Source organism: Protopterus annectens, chromosome 3.part1 (genome assembly GCF_019279795.1).
Source record: "Protopterus annectens isolate FY-2018-M chromosome 3.part1, PAN1.0, whole genome shotgun sequence".
NCBI lineage: Eukaryota > Metazoa > Chordata > Ceratodontiformes > Protopteridae > Protopterus > Protopterus annectens.
This window is the reverse complement of record NC_056732.1, coordinates 1188818019-1188830032: the sequence shown is the minus strand read 5'-3', so window position 1 is coordinate 1188830032 and position 12014 is coordinate 1188818019. Positions and strand designations below refer to the sequence as shown.

Sequence of the window (12014 nt, the reverse complement as noted above, 5' to 3'; positions counted from 1 at the left end):
ATATTATACAACAGCCTTAGTTAAAAAGTAGTTTTAATAAAGCTGTTGTTGAGTGCTATTTCCTGTTCATCCAGCTACATGTAGTGCTTTATGTTACAACCACATGTAATTAGCATGTGTATGGTGTCTTTAGTCAGCATAATGGTGAAGTTCAGGCTGTGCAAAAGATAGTGTGATTTTTTTTTTTAAACCTTTTCCTTTTCTGAGACAGATTGTTTTGTTCTGTGCTAACTGGCAGGTATTCTAGTATCGATAGAATGCATCTTGGTCAAACGTAAAACAACAAAAAGGCAAAATAGCGAATGAGCTTTTAAGCTAATTAGTTCCAGGGAAAGAATTTGCTTGGCCACTTCCGTTACTTTGCTGTTTTCAGCACTGTAGTATGATCTTGGAGTTGGTATATTTAAGTAGGGAGGTGTGGGGGCGAAGACCCCCACTTTATGTATTATTTCAATTTTTTTTTTCTTTTGGTACAGCGATTTTTTTCCCTTGGAAAAAAAATCGTTCTGAGCTTTCGAGATTGTAAGCTTTCATTTACATGGGGTCGATTATTCATCGTTCACTTTTTTAAGTGTTCGCTGATATAATATAGACCCTCCTAGTAACTGTCTAGTCTGGGGACAAAAAAAGGATGTTAACATCTCAATTATCAGCCTTTTTGTTTTGCCTTGTTGCAGTAGCTTACCACTAGGCTTGTTAATATTTTTATTTTTTATTTTATTTTACATTTGTTGACTGGGATAGTCCGACTGGATACATGCCCATTTTCAGTGGAGGCCCAAGGAGAAAAGCTCCAAAGGATTTAATACAGAGAAAGAGACTTAAATACAACACATTAAAGTACATTAATTTACAGTCATATTGCCACATAAAGTACAGGACATCTGACATGCTTTACATCTGGAAATGTTGATTATGAAACAGTAGGATTAATGTGACACTTAACTAAAAAAGAATTGTTAAAGATACATAGGTGTACCAGTGTTGCCAGGTATTAATCAGGCCTGGTACAGGGGCAGAGCCAATGAGTTAAGTAGTACTTGAAGGCTTTCTTAAATTTAGAAAGGGTAGTGTTTATTGTCATGTCTTGAGGTAGTGAGTTTCAAGCTTTGCCTGCAGAGTTGGCAAACGTGGAGTTCCCAGCTAAATTATTAGCTATAGTGGTTTGGACTACAATTCTACTGGATGATCTGAGTGACCTTTTGTTGGAGTGAGGTCTGATGATATTACTTAAGGTAGGGGTATTGTCAGGTTGGTTAAGAACTTTGAAGACCACAATAAGTTGGTTGTACTGAATTTTCCTTGATAACTCTAGCCATCGTATTAATAACCAACTTGAGTTTAGATCATTCACCTTTTTTGAAATAAGTACAATTCTGCCCTTCCAGTTTTAATGCCTTCTTGTTTAAGCAGTTTGCCAAATTATTCTTTTCTAATCCCTGCTGATGACATGATGTATTGAGTCTTTTCAGAAGTAATTAGCTCTTTTACATTCATCTCTGTGAGCATTCTCTAAAACAAAAAATTACTGAACTTAATGAGTAATTATCAATAGCATGTGGCATGTGGCAGGGAGGTCTGGAAAGGTGGTCACTTGAAATACTGCATCATTTGCATCAGATTAAGAATTATTTTTCTGATGTTGGTGTTCTGTGCTCAACTCATGGCATTCTTTTTGCCTACCAGCAGATTGATGAGATTATTTCCTGTTATTTTATTATTAGTAGTGCAATTTAATGTTTACCCCTTGAGTCTCTTCATATGACAGAATTCTAAGTGATACACCATTCAACACAACATAAAATGGAGTTGATTAAGGAGGCATCTCATAAATAATTTGTGTTGGATGTTTTTTGCTTTGATATGCTTACTTGCTACAGATTTATCAGCTTTGTGAATTACCTTTTCAGAGGATGGTACACAGTATTCCTGTGGATTGTGCCAATGCCCTCCTACCAATGTGCTGTAAGTTTCCTTGTAGGATTCTTCAGAATCCATCAGCACGTCATACTTGTTAGTGGTTTCTCCAGCAAAAAGTTGGTGGTCTTTTCTCTTCAGGAGTGCCATTGGGCTTCTTGTTCTGTTTGCCAAGTTGTTCCGTCCCCACTAACTCAGCTGGTGAGGGTAGAGTACCATGTAGATTAGACACGGCAACAAACTTATCTGATCTGGTGGGCCTTTTAAAACACTCATACAGGAACTGCTATGCAAATGAATGACTCTTCGTCATGCTTGCAGTCTCTGGATATAAAATGTGCCTAAAGGTAGTAATCTACCTTCTAGCAGCTAACCCAGATCCTGCAACACATAGGTAATGTAACAGAATCTGAAGAACCATTAAAGGCATGAGCTGCAAAATAATGTATGGCTGCTAGCAAGAGAGATCTGTCTCTGAAAGCCTCAGACAAAGAACATTTTAGTATCATAGAGACTGTAGAACTAGCTCACAGGCAGCAGTTTTCATATTGGAATATTGATCTAAAATAATGAATGCCATAGCTGACTCCAGTGAGAAATTTGATAGCCTACATTTTCCACTTGACAATGTCTCTGAATATTTAAAAGCAGTCAGCATTGTTTTCCAATAAAGCAGGTATCAAATTCATATAAAGATTTTTCTGTAAACTGTGACCTCAGTGAAAAAATCCTGATAGAGCCACAAGTGAAGCCCTACTGCTGTGGCTGATAAGTCTTTGTTTATCTACACAGTTCAAGAGTTTAAAAGTAATCTGCCTTGGATGTTGTGAAGCCCATTTTGCTGACTTGCATGCATAGCAGGGCCTTTCTATAAATATAAGGGATATACGGTGGCAGATTTGGTGCTTTAGGGAAATGTTGCTCAATTAAGACTACAGCATTTTGTCCTTCTGCACCACCCTTCAGTCCAGTCAGTCTCAAATTGTTTTATCCTTGTCAGTTGTTGAGTTCATTAATCTTCATTGTAATTTGGCTGTTAGACTATGGAATGAATTATCAAGTTACAGCTCATTGTGGCTATAACTCATCAAAATGAGTTTAAATATATAAATTCTCAGAAGGAAAAATAAATTCTGCCCTGAGTATAGTGTGAGGAGACACTTCATACCTAAGTTATGTAACAAAAGCTTTGGTTGCATAACTTTGGAAAAGGGGTAGAAAACTTACACTTTTAGAATAGAAGTTGCTGTTTCAGAAAGATACTCTTGGCAGAGCTGTTTTATATTTCATTTTTCTTTGACAAGCCTAATGATTTAAAATCAACTATATCAGTAAAAACATTGGAAACCAACAGGGTTAGATTATCTAGCTTGATGTACTGTGATTATGTTTATGGAAGGACTAAAGATTCTTATCAGGAGGTAGTACAGGACCATCTACCCTGTCACTGTTACTGTGTGTCATTCAGTTTGACACATGCTGTCATAAATCACTTTCTAGAGAAAGGTATAACTGTTTAAATATAGTAGAGTAATCAGATAATGGAATTATAACCAATCCCTTACAAATGGTTAGGTCATGTTTAGGAATGATCAGGCAGTCTACTTAATAAGTTGTTTTAGTTGCTTGAATGTATGGAGTTATGTAAATCAAGCCACCCTTATGCTAACCAGCAGCTTAACCCTGTTTTTCCCCACTATGTCATTAACATTATTAACATACGTTTCTTTATTAATCTTATTTCCATTGTGAACTCCATAGTAGGCAGCCCTAAAATACATTACTCCATGCCCACCCTCTAAAATAGTAAGGGCATGCGGCTAAGTTAGAAATACCATCATATATTAAAACTATCCAGTTTTCTGCAGGTTAAACAACTTTGACAACCCAAGCTTCCCTTTTTCTTTTCAGTATTACCAATTATATCATCTTCCTGTATATGCTTTGCTGTCTCTGATAGGTCCGTCTTATAAATTATGCCTGCAAGCAGTATATTAATCTGCCTAATTATTCTCTACCTGCCATCAGAAATTTTAAACTATGGGCCTCCCAACACAATTCATATTATAATTTGCATTTCTTAAGTTCCTGTAGTTATTGTTTCTCCTGATATTATACCTATCCTCACATTACTTCAAATGTAAAACTACCATGAGCTGCTCCATTTGCATGGGAGCAGATGTCTGCCTGCAGAGCTTATGATTCAGGTTCCATTAGCCTTTAAGGTACCAGGAAGTCATCCAAGAGAGGGAAGAAAAAAAGGATGTCCTTCTAACTACTCGCAAGGTACATATCTAAAAGAATTTAGTGGCATTTGGTAGACATTAATCATCCAGGAGAGGAAAAAAAAAGTATGTATTTCTAACTTCTCTCAAGGTTCCTTCTGTTATGGTTACCACAGTACATGTCTGAAAGAATTTAGTGGCATTTGGTAGACACATTTAAGTCAGTTTTGAGTCCAGGCTGTCTTGAGTCCAAGAATGCATTCCTTCATGAAAGTTCAGGTTGTAGTCTCCCAACATTTTTGTTGGGCTAAGTGGTTATAGCATATAACAGAAGTACAAATCTCTATTATATGATTGTAAGTGGAGATTCTGTTATCCAGTCATTACCCTTTAAAGAGATGGAATGAATGAGTAAACCATGTGCAGCTTGTGGTCCTGGTCACCTAGTGACAGTGGGGTGGTGGAAAAAATTCACTGCAATCCCTTTAATACAGGCAGTAGAAGACATGGTGATTCACTGTGTTTTACACACACACACACACACACACACATACACACACACACACACACACACACACACACACACACACACACACACACACACACACACACAAACTATCCTAAATATTTTACTTTTGATGTTTCCTCCAACTGATTATCTTCAAGAAAGATGAAAAGTTTAAGCTGAAGATGGAATCCTGATAGTCTCTCAGAATTATAAAAACACACATCTTTTGAAGAAAAGGAGAGGTAAACTTAGAATATCATCAGTTTAGCAAAGATGCAGTACATGGAGCTTACTGATTATGGTCAGAAATCAAGAAAAACACTTTTAGTGAGGTTCATATACAAGAACATGGCAATAACAAGCTTTGTTATCGCACAATTCTTATGGACGAACCTTGTTATTATCAGGTAGCGTTGTTGCATCACAGTTAGACGTTGCACGTTTGATTCTCAGTTAGAGCATCTTCTGTGTGTCGACATGCATGAATGGGCATTCCTTCATTGAAGGTTGTGCATTAGGCCCGGCAAACCAGCACGTAAAATCTACTGCCAGTCATTAGCGGACCAGAGTTCCGCCGTGGCGACCCCTAACCGGGAAAAGCCGAAAGACAGTTTATAATGCCACACAGTAGTTTCCATAGATCTGGATATGGAAAGCATTGACAGCTTTGAAATCAGTAACACTGTGGTACCAATAAATGAAGAGTAAAATGTCTAAATGTTTGTGATGCTTTTGGTTGCGTAGAAATACACTTAGCTTCTGGCCACTGTTTATGTGGCAGAACAAAGTGTATTATAGTAGTAGTAGTAATAATAATAATAATAATAATAATAGTAGTAATTAATAATAGTAATACCCATTTGTTAACCGGATAGGTTTACAGGAGGCACAGTACTATTTCAGGATGACATGGGAGCAACGTCTGGTTAAATGACATGATCAAACTAACACAGCAGGCTAATAAGGGTTGAGAGAATCAAAACATGAAACAAAGGAACTACAGCTCACAGTCTTAACACTCTGCACCAGCTGTTGCCAACTCCATAAAAAAGAAGATGTCTAATTTAACTGAAATGGAAGAAAAATGAACTGCAATCTTCTGATACATACTTCGTCATTCCAGAACATTATCAAGAACTATAGTCAACATTTTGCCTTTGACATGCACTACCAATTATGCACCTCATGCTCCTACACATGTTTTAAAACTGGTAATATATCATGGCAGCTAAAGCCCACTGCTTATGTATTACAGAGAAGTCTGATTAGTTCACCAATTGTAACTTCAGTTTCTGTTGTTAAAATGGATTCCAAAAAATTCACTTCTTGAGCTTCCCTGTTGAGGTGAATTTCTTGCAGTCCACTTCTCCAACACAAAAACTTGTTATGATTAGTGACCTCATCATAATCATCTATATCCAATACCTATACCTAGCATGATAAATCACGCCATGAATAATTGAACCAAAATTGCACTTTGTAGCACACTACACTCCAAAGAGTAGCTCAGGGGTTAACTCCAGAAATTCTGAGATGTGAGAGGCAAACGGCAAACTGAGTACAATGTCAGACCAAGAAATCTTGAACAGTCTGTACATAAGGTCCACCTGATGGCTCTTCTGGCACATCACAAAAGAATATTGAGTTTACCTTATCAGCAAAGAACAATGCAGACTCTTTGCATCTAGGAGAGGTTAAAGCTGTACATGTTCTCAGACAACTACTGCACAGTCATACAAGTGTCACTGAATAGGTAATTGTATTAGATATTTCATCAGACATGAAACTAGCTTTCTTATATAAGATCTCTTGGTGGAACAAAGCATAACATTTATCCAGTTTCAGCTTGCATTTAAACAATACCTATTCTGTCCATCCTCAAACCTGTTCTATCGAATTCATGGAGCTCTTGGCTAAACCAGCCCTCCCTAATATATGCATGTCTTATAGAATTTTGACTATATTGGACTTTAGATTTATTACCGACAGATACTCCTCAACATGGTCTTTCTGATGTTCCCTCTCTCTCTCTCTATATATATATATATATATATATATATATATATATATATATATATATACATACATATATAATACATGTATATTCAGTCATTAGTTAACTTTGACCTTGGGACTGTTTCCCTAGCTATATATCTTGATCTTGCTTAAGAGTGTACTAGAATTGATAGAATGTTCTGTTTAGGAAAGATGAGTTGGGGCTGTGTAATTCGTCATTCTGTCATGAACACCTTCCTTTGTCAATGTTGACTGTTGTCATGTAAACTCTTCAATGTGCAAGTCATCTTCTGATGGTGAAAATGATCAAGAAATTACTTATAACTCCCACAAGAAGTGTAACACTACTGGCTGTGTTAGTGAAAGTAGGCAGAAGTTCCTGTGTAGCATTTACTGTGAAAAATTCGAGATGTACCTCATCGAGCATACAGTAGTGAAGTACTTACAAGCAGAAAGGTCACCACATAAAAGAAGGCCTCATTCATTATCACCATATATTACCAAAAAAATAAGAAAAAAAAAAGTGAAATAGCAGGCAAATGATTCATAAGAACAGATACTTAACTATTCATTATCCTATAAAAAATTCAAGTCACAATCATACACACTGCACTTATATAATCATACTTCCTTCTTTACTTTTAAGTTAGATACTGCAGTATGAATATTTTTATCCCTCACATAATTGCACAGGATTCCTTGAAAACATTTAAAGAGAAAGACTGAGATACTGTTGTGACATGCGGTTATAAAACAGACAAAATCAGCTTATGAATCAAATATAAAGTACAGAATACAGTGCTAAACAAGATTACTGTGTGATACCAAATTATAACATATACATAACAGTGTTAAATGTGTTTGAAATTTATTTTTGCAGACTGGTATAGTTGAAACTTGGCAAATGTTTTCACCAGAAATTTTGGGTTTGCAATGTTCATTAGATTTTAGTGTGAAACAAACTTGATTAAATATTTCTTTTGTTGTTAATCAGTCTAGCATTACGTACTTTATCAAATGAGTAGCACAAATTTCAAGAAATAGGAATGAAAATAAGTGATCAGTGTCTGTAGTTTTCCTGTGGTCTGCATATTTCAAGATCTGATGTCAATGAAATAATTCCACTGAAATTCAGACATTAATTTTTTGCTGATTTTTAAAAGGGAATGTAAAACTGTTTACAATGATCATCTTAACTTTATATATTAAGCAATCATGGAATAAAAATGAAAGAATGAATAAGCAAAAAAACAAATGAACAAGGAATAATTTTAAATAATGAGTGAACACGAATAACATCTCTTTGCACAAAAGACAGACTGCTATAGCTTTATAACTTATTAATCCTCTAAGCATTAACACTGGACTCTGTCATATGCAGCAATGATTTATGTTTTAATAATTAATACAAACTGAATCAAAAAACTGGTAGGCTCATGCATCCAACAGCAATATTAATCACTTAGAAAAATGCTTTAACCACAGCAAAATTCAACTAACACCATATCAGCCATCCCACTGTTTTATGTTCTCTCTCATTTTCTAATGCCAGTCTCTCATGTATGTTTTTTCTTTCATTTTTTCACAGACTGACTTTGAAAAGGATGTAGATATGGCCTGCAGATCAGGTAAGTACTTGCATACATATGATATAAAGATTTATTTAACAGCTCAGTATGAGATATACTGGACAAAAATTATCTTCTCTTTTCTGCAAAATGCAATGTATATGTATATAATTTATTCTCTTAATTCAGATTCACATAATGTTTGACAGCTAACTTAATTGATGAGGCAACATGTATGCATATAATTTCTATTTTTTTATCAGCGTATTGTAATAACTGATGTACTTATAATAATGCAGCTCTGGTAAAATAAAATTGCAGACTTGTTCCTTAATTGTGCTCGTTCATTATTAAACCAGGGTGTAACCTGCACAGTAAGCCACAGATGAGGAAAGGTAACTTAAAATAGTAATATCATATGCTCACATTTAGTTTCTGAATATGAGGTCAGTAGTAATGAACCAATAATATTCAAAAGTGTTTGAACATTTGCACCTTTCATCAGTCTGCAATTTAACATACTAAACTGAAGCACTGCATGGTAGATGCTTTATATTAAAAGGAGCCCTTTGGTCAAAGCATTTTAGAATAAACATGTTTTTAAGAAAAATAGCCACCTTGGACATTTATGTGAATGGTAGAATGGTAGATGACAGCTTTAATGCCACCTACAAGGAAGGGTTGAAGTCCTTTGCATGTACAGTTGTGTAATTATGTAGACGTTCAAACTAGGAACCAGGAAGACAAACTCACAAGTAAAAACAGACAGCTCCTCAATTGAAAAGATGACATCCAAAGGACCAAACGAAGCAATAAAGTATATAAACAAACACACAATGAGGGAAGTACTTCAGAGCAATGCTGCCTGCATAAAATCCACACGGTTATCTCCAAAGGATAAAAGTAAAGTTTATTAATCTGAGCGCTTTCGTCTCTGATGAAGTCCCTTTTTACCTATTTGGGATGAAGGTGCTCAGTTTAATGAACTTTACTTTTATCCTTTGGAGAGAACCATGTGGATTTTATGCAGGCATCTTCCAAAGGATAAAAGTCTGTATAGGAAAGAAAGAATTAGAAATTATTTCTTTCCTACATAGACTGAGCATAGACCATGCTGTTGTTCTTACAGATTGAAGAGGAGAATAACTGGGTTTATCAGTTGTTTGAAAACTAAGCTGTAGTGATGCTTCCAGGCATTTCTCTAGGATAGTTCTAATGATTCCTTTAGGCATCTGATACTGTGTTTAAAGGTTCATAGGTGTGTACTAGGGGTAACAACCACTTGGGCTTTTATAAGCCTAGCCATGCATCCTTTTAAGTAACCAGTGATCAGAATTAAGCCCTGTACCTTGAGTGTGTAAGGCGGAGTCATTAATCATTATGTCATTAAAAATGACATTAACAATTTCAAAGCTATGTTGCATGCAAGTGATTTAAATATTTCATGTTAAAGCTTGCATAATAAGCAGTACAGTTGCATTGATACACGACCTCTGTTTAGAATAGCTAGAGAAACATTAACTACTCTTCATTCACTGCGTATATATATTATCATATTTTTCGTGTTTTTGTAAATATCTCAACAATTAAGTAGCATATATAGAATTGCTTAACTTCATATGAAAGCCCACAACAAGATAAACAAAATGCTACTGATTGTGTGTGTGTGTGTGTGTGTGTGTGTGTGTGTGTGTGTGTGTGTGTGTGTGTGTGTGTGTGTGTGTGTGTGTGTGTGTGTGTGTGTGTGTGTGTGTGTGTGTATGTGTAGTGTTTACCAGCCTTGGAATGTAATTTGTACTGCCACTACAAAACAGAGGTTATGTTGGACAGACCATTGCTTATACTTTTGTAGTAACACAGTTTGGAGATATAAACATTTGTTTGTACTGTGAATTCATTGTGTCAAAAGTCTCATTGGAAGTTACTGTGGAACTCTCCAGAGATCCGCTAAATGCAGTAAACTTTTAATGAAGACTTCTGGTTCATTGTTCGGTTTTGAGAAAAGGTCAATGAAGATTTACCCTTTCTTGAAATATTATTTCAGCTTTTGTTATGGCTGGTAAATGATGCTAACATGGGGATGAACTTCATTTAGCTTAGAGAAATGCAAAGCGAATACTCCAGTAATCACTTCTTAGATTCTTAAGCTGGTTGAATGTACCCTCATAACTTTGCAGAATATGTATTATATGATTTTGCACACCAATGTTTTTATAATATTTAAATAATTATAAGTAAATTTCAGTTTTTTTTTCAATACAGCCCACAGCTTCAAAGTGAACTAACTTTCTGTTTCTGCAGATCTATAATTACCGTGGCACTATCTGGAAATCTAGCAGTTTTATCTGTTCTGTGTGATGTCAGCTGTGTATACTTCCAGATTCTTTTACTGGAAAAGTTCTTTATTTTTCCATTCATAGGATCATAGGGGGTTACTAGGCTAACAGCCCCAGGGCCCTTACAAGCCTAGCCAAGTTTAACTAGTTTTCCTAAGGATGTCTGGTGGTTCAAGCAGATACTAAAATCTGCACCTAATTGGCCCTGTCCAAGAGGGACACAGGTGGAACTCCCATAGTCAGTTTCTGGTAACCCATCCAATCAACAAAATTGTGCTTAAGTAGGACCAACGAGGGACTTTGTTTAACATGAACAGGAAGCTTGTTCCATAGGTGAGGCTGGGACACCCGTGCCCTGGCCCAGCAATCAAGGAGCCTCAATCCTCACCACTAACACTAGAGGGGGCATCTCATATATGAGGAAAGGATAACAAATAAACACAGTAAAGTGCAATTTCCCTTAAGAGCACACAGAGATCACAGTCAGTCCAGGGCTGTTCTCTCCCTTGCTCTCCAGGTCGCCAAGAAGACTCCCCACTGGCACAGCTATTGGGTCCAGATCTCAGCCTAGTGGGCAAGCTAAAACCTCTAGCACCCTCTCTGTTCAACCAGTGCTTCGTGTCCCTGCCTAAGTAGCTGACACACACACACACACACACACACACACACACACACACACACACACACACACACACACACGCACTTTGAGATAAGAGTTTATACAACCACACAGACACTCCTGGGGAAGGCTGGCACATTTTCTCCAGCTGTGCCCCTTTCTCCCAGACTATACGGTAGTTCCACTTCCCACCAACCACTAATACTTATCAGCTACTCAAAGGCCCGTCAAGGGGTGTCCAATTATTACTGTGCAATATTATTATCCAATTGGTAGTTGTGACTAAACAGTCAAGGCTTATTTAGAGTGACTTGGACAGTAAACTCTATAAATATGCAATGTACTCTAGAGCTTAAATTATCTCTACACAAAACAGCCACAGTTAAAAGGTTTTAAAATATTTAATAATAAATAATTAAAATCACAAGACAATACTTTCTGCTACACAGTGCTAGTCAAGAGTTCAGAGATCACACAGAAATACTTAAAATAATTCCGTAGTACAGTTCTGACATCACAGAAAAACACTTAGTCTAATCTTTCTAGTTTCTAGCTATTTCTAAAAGAAAAAACAAGTCTAAGATAACTTACATATGAGCAAGACAGTGCTGTGAGTTGGATGGTCCAGACTAAAATGCTTAATGCCTTCTGATTCTCTCTGTTTAAATTGCTGTTGTAGTCCTTGTTCCCATTACATCATTTCTTTTACACTTTCCTGGTGTTCCCAGGCTAACAGATGCTACATAATTGTTATCTTGCACCTGCAGGAAACTACATCAATAAAAGACATTCCATATGTAAATTCTGGTTATTAACTTTAGCCTT

The 12014-nt window shown here is 36.3% G+C and overlaps 1 protein-coding gene across 9 annotated transcripts in view; it reads left to right on the top strand.

Moving 5' to 3' along the window:
- ADGRB1 (adhesion G protein-coupled receptor B1) overlaps window positions 1-12014 on the top strand; it is a 4264735-nt gene that overhangs the window by 4074645 nt on the left and 178076 nt on the right. For all 9 annotated transcript variants that reach the window (XM_044067288.1, XM_044067286.1, XM_044067290.1 and 6 more), the window contains one exon: window positions 8255-8294. In XM_044067288.1, coding sequence (XP_043923223.1) covers window positions 8255-8294 — 40 coding nt within the window. The remainder of the gene's footprint in view (window positions 1-8254; window positions 8295-12014) is intronic.